At 36.3% G+C, this 7953-nt stretch overlaps 1 protein-coding gene across 1 annotated transcript; it reads right to left on the bottom strand.

Annotated features, from left to right (window-relative positions):
• Positions 1 to 1935: 1935 nt before the first annotated feature.
• LOC125264914 (leukotriene B4 receptor 1-like) lies at positions 1936 to 4318 on the bottom strand. The gene has a single exon (XM_048184709.1). It carries the CDS (start codon positions 4274 to 4276, stop codon positions 3332 to 3334), a length of 945 nt encoding a protein of 314 aa, XP_048040666.1. The 5' UTR covers positions 4277 to 4318; the 3' UTR covers positions 1936 to 3331.
• Positions 4319 to 7953: the final 3635 nt, after the last annotated feature.

Below are 7953 nucleotides of genomic sequence, written 5' to 3'. Positions count from 1 at the left end.
TTAAACTAATGTTAGTTTTATATCGTCTGCAACTAGTTAACCTTGTTTGTTTTTTATGTTAAATGAAACGTTAACTGTGAAAATATGTTAATATTTATACATTTATCAGCTCTCGTGATTTCGGGGCATGAGAGTTCCCGAACGTAATGCATGATGGGATACGCTTAACCTCGAATACCGCTCAGAAGCGGTATTCAAGATAGTGTGGGTTTAGTGTGCGTTAAGGGCACTGCACTTGGGCATTTTTAAGACATGGGACAGTCTTGCGCACTTATGTCTTGTCGCATGCACGAGCTCTCAAGTGGCCAAGACCGCAAGTGTGAGTATTTGGACAAGATATCTGTCTCCTCTCCACCAATAAGCTGGTGAGCATTCTGGTGCAATATGGCTCCGTCGCATCTTCCAGGTGGATGCTGCACATTGGTGGTGGTTGAGGAGATTCTTTTGAGTGCAGAGAAAAACGCTATATAACAACGCTATATAACAAATTATTACTATTATTATTATTTAAGTATGGACTTGCTACTGCTGATACATACACTGACAACGTGTCAGTGTAGTGCGTCATCGACAGTTATATAGTGTTAGGGGTGGGGCCATGCTCGGGGGCTCCAGTGCGTCATCGAGTCCCCGTTTTTGCTCTGCCTAAAACATCCTGAACACAGAATTGCTGAAAAACTGTTTAACGCTTTAACTTAACACTTCAGTACTACATAGTTCAGTCTTTGTAATGCGTTTCAGCAATACATTTGTAACATTTATAATGTGTTTAGAAACAATTCTCAGAATTGTTCCCAGAACCAACACTGAATATTTGGAGAACATTCTTATAACACAATTTGGTTAGCTGGACTGTTTATTTACATTTTTTGTGTTTAAACAACCTATTCAAAAGTATGGTAATGCAACAAACCGCAAACTGCAGTGTTATGTGCAAACCTCCACATTCTATCTTAATGAAAAATCTATTTTCACTTAAAACATGTTCTGACAAAAGCTATGGCTTGGCAGTAACCTCACAGCAAATTTCTAAAACCTAAAGCTATTCCGTCACTAGTTCTGATTAAGAAATCAAACACTGATTAAGAACACACACACACACACACACACACACACACACACACCAGACAGGAACTTTAAAAGACAAGTTGCGTGTGATTCGACTAATCAAAGGAAACAAAGCAAGAATCATGTTATCTGCTTTCTGAAAAAGTTCCCTCCCTTTTCCTGTGCAAAAAAAGGGAAGATGAGAAAAACAGATACGTAATGTCATAATATCACAATGATTACAAATTGCTTCTTGCCATGCATTTTCTCATGATAGTTATTTCATGCTTTCTAGTCATGCAGAGACTCACAGGAAAAAGTTAAATTCCACAGATAACAGCAATAAATATTTCTTTTTGAAATTGTGGCTACTGTACCTATAAATATAGTGTGAAATTAAAACCAAAATAAACACAAACTATGAAAAATATTTATTAGGTCCTTCTATTTACAGTGATGTGAACGTCCTTGAACAATGACAATGATATTCGTTTTGTGACAGTAATATAGAGACTTTTTTATAAAATGTCTTTAAGCATCCGCTGAGAAGTCATTTATAGAGAGAGTGAAGAACACTTGTTTTACATTTTCTGACCAACTTTGTAAAGTGCCTTAGTCTTTGTGTTTGAACTTAGTTTGGCTCATTGGCTTGATAAATTTAGGAGCAAGGTTGGGGCCCTTCACACTGTGCAGCAAGAGGCTGGTTTGACATGTGCATGGAGTCAGTTACAATAATGTGGTGTAATTTAAAGGGGAAAAAAAGCATATCTTTGCTGCCATCTAGTGGATGCTAATCACATTAGTCATGCTAGCAAAATAAGGTCCACTTAAAATGTTTCAAATGATGTACACATTTGCATGAGATTAAGACTACAGTCATATCAGTGGTTTAGTAAAATCTGTTTTAATCGATATAGACAGAAAACCATATTGAGATCATATGGGCAAATCACCTCAATTTATCCTGGTGGAAACCATCCTATAATCAGACACCTGATTACAAACAGAGTATTTTTACAATGATATTAGCAACAACAAACATTTAATTTTTCCTGATGTCACATCCACATCTGTAGGTGTCAAATATAAATTGCTGCATCAGCCATTAAAAATGACTTGGTGCAGCGAAGTCAGAATTAGCAGCAGTAGAAAATATACATTTATTGTTATTCTTTTATATTACGGAGATATATATTTTTTATAATGCTATATTTATTGTGATTATCGGGACCAAACAGATTATTTCGAATAGGTTGTGTTCACCTGAGATGGTTGCTATAGCAACAGAGAGCTGCTACTGCTGCCTTCCTCATAAGATCAGTATCAGATGTTACATTGAAAAGGACGCAAAACAACCATGATTTATTCTTAATCAATCAAAATACAAAGGTCATCTATGGTATAGTTACTAATCCAAATAAACTAATCCAAAACAAGGTATAATTTAAAGTAATACTGCTATAAATTGAAAATATTTACTACATTTCAGTGGGATATTGCAACATTTTGTGCTGATAAATGCAAGTTAACAAAACTATTCCAAAAGAACCTGACTTCTTCTATTAATCGCAAACCATATCAGTCTTAATCACTGTCTTGTGAGAAATAAATAATGTGAGCAGAATGGAAATAGGAACAGATTCAAACTAATACAGAAACTACAACTCAGTGCTCAGCTGATATTTCCAAACTTGTGACAGTAGCTCAGCTGCCTTTGAAATAGTGTTTTTTTTTTTTCTAGGTACTTTTTCAAACATTATTGCACAAGTGGCTCACAGATGAGTAAGTTACTATCATTTGATTGTACTGTAGATAGGCTTCAACTGTGACTTCACTGTAAAAGCCAATATAGCTTCACCATTCCTCAAACACACAGTTCACACAACAAGGGCTTAATAATAATAGAGCATCATGTCAGATACATCAGGTCACAAAACAATATGCATTTTACATTTTACATTTGTTAAAGCAGCATCTCAAATGTATAATACTTTTAAATGTAAAATAATGATTGATGAATAACAAAAAAAAGCATGTTTAATGCATCTGAACAATATCACTTTTAACTAATATGACTGTTGTTTAGACAATGCTTTCATTTATGCAAAATAGTTCTTGCATTACAATGGCCTAAAGTATTGAACTCATCATGAACATTAAAAAGTAATGCTTATTATTGTGCTTATTAATAAATTGAAAGGTGCTTATATCATGGTCCAACTTGTACTTAAATTTAAAATGCAACATGTTGATACAATATGATTCTTTAGTCCATATTCAGGTGTCAGGTTTTACTAGGGTTCAGTGAGCTCTTCACAGCTCTTGAATGATCGCTCTGGGAGTGTTGTGAGCCTTTAGTTCTTCTGGACTCCACTTGCGTTTTGTGTTGATCTAAACTCTTTGAGGAAAAAGCATAGAGGAATGGATTCACACAACTGTTGATGAACGTAAGACTTCCAGCAATGTCACTGGCAGGAGATAGAACTGGCTGTGATTTTAAAAAAAATGCACAAATTTCTTCTAATTTTATTATTTGGTGCGGAGCCCAAAAAATGAAGAAAATGATGACAATCCGGGTCACCAGTTTGGTTGGTCTGTAGCTCTGTCTGAACGCTCCCTGTGTGGCCATTTTATGTAAGTAATAATATGAAGTCAACATGATTATGAACGGAAGAAGAAATCCAAACAGCGACTCCATTACAGCAACAATGAGCTTGGCAACTGAATCCAGTTTTCTTTCACACTCCATTTTGGATTCACTTTTAATGATCTCTTGTGTAAGTACACCAGGACAAGAGAAAAGCAGTGACAGAGCCCAGCCACAGAACAGCAGCACTCTCTCTCTTCTTCTGCTCATTCTGGACCACAGCTGAAGATGCCGAACCCGTAAACAACGATAAACACTCAGCATAGTTACTGTAATCACACTTGAGTACATACTGCAGTAGACGAGTGCTGTGAAAAGCTTGCAGGTTGATTGGTCAATGCTGTTTAGGACCTCGTAGATCCACACAGGCAGGGTTATCAAACACAAGATGTCTGCAGCTGCCAGATTCAGCATCAGTTGAACGGTGAAATTTTCCTTTTTGAAATGTTTAACTATGAAAAGAATTACTGCAATATTACCAGGAACTCCAATCATGAAGCAGAGACTCATCAGACCACTGCTGACCAGGTCAACGGTCGTCCAGCTGGTGGAGTTTAAACTGGAACTGCTGTGGTTCTGCATGATACAGACGCGCCAATGCTGTGTTAAGACAACCTTCTCATAGATCACTTCACTTATATTTCATCACTTGCTGACATACACACCCACAGTTCTCATGAAAGGTTTGTTTTTTCTTTTTCATTTTGCATAATCTCATAGATCTAGTTTCTGTTTTGCTACTATCAATGCTTGAAACATGTTTGCTAAAATTAAAAATACTTTATCATCTCTGTTGATCATGTTTATTGTAATATATTATAAGGAGGTACATAAAATATTACCTTATTGATATATATTGTATCCACTTAAAGCTTCAGCTTTAAGAAATTTATTAGGTATGGCCTGTTGTTAAGGTTCTTTTTCATTTTTTTTTTTTTTCAAACAGTTATACTTTGTGATAATATGGTGACGAGTCTCGGTAGGTTGTATGCTCTATACACCAAATCATGTTCCCTGACAAATAATAAAACAGCCAAAAAAATCCCTTAGATTTACATTGTAGGAGGGACTCAAGTCATATCTGGAGACCAGAATATCAACAAGACTCAGAGTCAGTCTAAAATACACAATAACTCATGTAGTGACACTCAAAACCACAAATACCTTATCACCCAAATGGCAAATGTAAACATCAAGTTAATGAAGTAATTAGAACTGCTGGTATGTTTGAGCTGTGGATTTGTGCATGTTTAGACACATATGTTTTCTTCTCATAAATACTGCTTTATTTTAAATTCAAGCCTACTTATAGATGTCCAACTCATTTTGATTAAATTGTTCAGCAGATTAGTAATGTCAGATGGCACATGGTTAGTTCCAAGGCTGTCTGATGCTTATTGCACAACAAACAAATTGTAAGAAATGTCAGTTCTTGAGAAAATTCATTGTAACTAGTTGCAACATAGTTTGCTTCCGAATTAGCAGTATTTGTGCCATGTGAAACACTGACATGTGAGTAGTCTAAGCAACACAATAAACAATTAGTCACAACACTGCACTGGCCCTTTACGGGCCCACTTAGGGCTAGTGCAGGGGTCGGCAACCCAAAATGTTCAAAGAGCCATATTGGACCAAAAAAACAAAAAACAAATCTGTCTGGAGCCGCAAAAAATTAAAAGCCTTATATAAGCCTTATGAAGGCAACACAGGCTGTAAGTGTATATTAGCTATATTAGCCTACTATCAAAATGACTAAGTAGGCTACAAATACATAATGAGGTATTCCCGAGGTATATATTTAAAAACTGCTGAAAGCTACAGAAAAAAGAAGCAAATGGATCGGTGCAATTCACAGAAACAGCTGGACTCCAGCAGAGAAACATGGATTTGCAATTATCATTTTGTGTCAAATTGTTGGATTTTGAGGTAAAATCATTCCATAGGCTATATATTGTATTGTTATATATTATGTTGACAAATCATCTATTAAATATTTTCCATCTTATATTCTGCATAATTGTGCGTTTTAAAATAAACACTGACAAAAACTATACTATAAAACTATGTTTTAGGGATGGACAATATGACGATATATATAACATTGATATAACGTTAAGTAATTACGCGGATTTAAACTTAAGTTACCTATATTGTAGTTTAAATATTCACAGGCAGATTTGCTTTATGTATTTCCTCGGCGTCAAATCAGGCACACATAAATGTCAGGAAACACGACTCCTGGCTGTATGTCAATATCCATGGATTAGGTTTATTTGACAAGTTGTAAGAAACACTTTCGAGTCCAACCTTTAGTGTAATTCGTTTGTTTTTACTCGCGTTTTCTTAGTTTCCTCTATTAAATCCGGTTCTTTTGCCAATCAGTCCAGCTGAGGGAGCGCGCTTTCGGCGGGAAAGTGACGTCGATGGCTATGACGCAAATCTTCGTTGACAGAAATGTTGAAATTTAATATTTATTATACACATTTTTACAGCATTGAAAAACGTTAAGAATGTTTGTGTCATGTTTGTCCTCCTACAGAAACCATATGAAAACAAAAAATATATTTTTTTTCCATTTTAATACATTTTTGAAAAAAGCTCCAGGGAGCCACTAGGGGAGCGCTAAAGAGCCGCATGCGGCTCTAGAGCCGCGGGTTGCCGACCTCCGGGCTAGTGTAAGGGCCCCCAGCAGGCTGTCAGCGCAGGGTCCCTGAGAATTTGCTCATTGGCAAAATGTTGGCCCCTTAGCACTGGTTATGCATGGGAATCCCTCACTGGGCCCACATTATTAATCTACAATAATAAACCTGGCAGCACAGGGTGCCACACATTTATCATTAATGAAAATAATGGTCAATGATTAGCAGGGGCATCTGTCACTCACATATTCCCTAAATCTTATTCTGTAACATGTAAACCTCTTTGATTCTGACCATTACATGATGAATGAATCATCAATAAGTAATCAACTTCATCTAATCAAAATTTATCTTGCAGTTTTTGTTAAAACAAATGTTTTAAAAACACACAGTTATAGCAGCTAGAGAACAACTGATGCTGAGAAGTCAAGGGTCAAGAGCCCAACTAAAGCAAATGCTCACCTCCATAACAGTGACTTCAAAATTTACTATTTTTCAATAAAACATCAACATCTAAAAGTTTTGTATGAGAGAAATAGTCAAACTGGATTGTAATAAGTAAAGATGCTGAGATCGAGACAGATCTGTTAGCGTTTACAGTTCTGTTGCTGCTGGTCATGTGACGGTGTTTTCAACTTATTTGAATAAGGAGATTTTACTTTACTGCCAGTCATTTGACCGTTTTATCATCGAACTGTTTTGTTATTGTATTATTTACAGATTATTTTTGTAATTTTACATACATTTGTATGTAATTTAAGAAAACAGAAAATACTGTATAAAAATATCGCCAAACAGAGCATGGGAAACGAAAGTGGGCTGCCTACGCAAAACCTGCATGGGCCCAAAGGTACAAAAGTTGCTCTGGGCCCGAATGGGCTGGCCCACACTGGGCCATCGTGGGCTTAATGTGGGCAGTTCGCTAGCGTGGTGTGATGGAATTTTAACATTTCTTTTCTTCTACAGGCCTAATAATAATAATCTAACTTTGAAATAGAGAAATAGTCACTAGGATTGAGTGTTGTGATTCAGAAACATTCTGCTGTACTGGCTAGACAGCATCCTTTTGAGGATAAAAAATAGTCTTTGAGGAATTGTTTTAACCTATTGTGTAATCTGAACTATTAATCCTGAGACATTTTTTTGATGATCTTGTGATTCAGTTGTTCTAAATCTAAATTTATGCGGGACAGAGGAACTGAGATGTTTTTCTTAAATCTAAACCAATCGTATTAAGGCTGATGATAATGAGTAATAGATCATGCCATACTGACTGTGAAGTGTACCTGAAATCCTATAAAACCTATTGTATTCCTTTGTTCGGAGAGAGATTCTCTGGAATTGATGAGAACTTTCCCGGCCATGATTAAAGCATATTCTGAGGCATAGTCTGGAGTCTGTTTGGTTTTTAGGCTGCAGCAAACTAAGCACTAGAGATCTTACTTCTATACTATAGTGATAGTGTTTAGTGGAGGTGAGGAGCACTAAAGAGCTTAGTATCAGGTGATAGTGCCCCAAAACAGGCAGAGATGTTGGCCGACTCGAACAGGTATTGAAGTATGCTTAGTAGAGTATAAATGTATAGATTTATGGGTGTCTGGGACACCCGGGTTAACTAAG

The sequence above is a fragment of the Megalobrama amblycephala genome, linkage group LG3 (assembly GCF_018812025.1).
Source record: "Megalobrama amblycephala isolate DHTTF-2021 linkage group LG3, ASM1881202v1, whole genome shotgun sequence".
Taxonomy (NCBI): domain Eukaryota; kingdom Metazoa; phylum Chordata; class Actinopteri; order Cypriniformes; family Xenocyprididae; genus Megalobrama; species Megalobrama amblycephala.
Note: the sequence above shows the minus strand (reverse complement) of the source record. Positions and strands in the feature narration are given on the sequence as shown.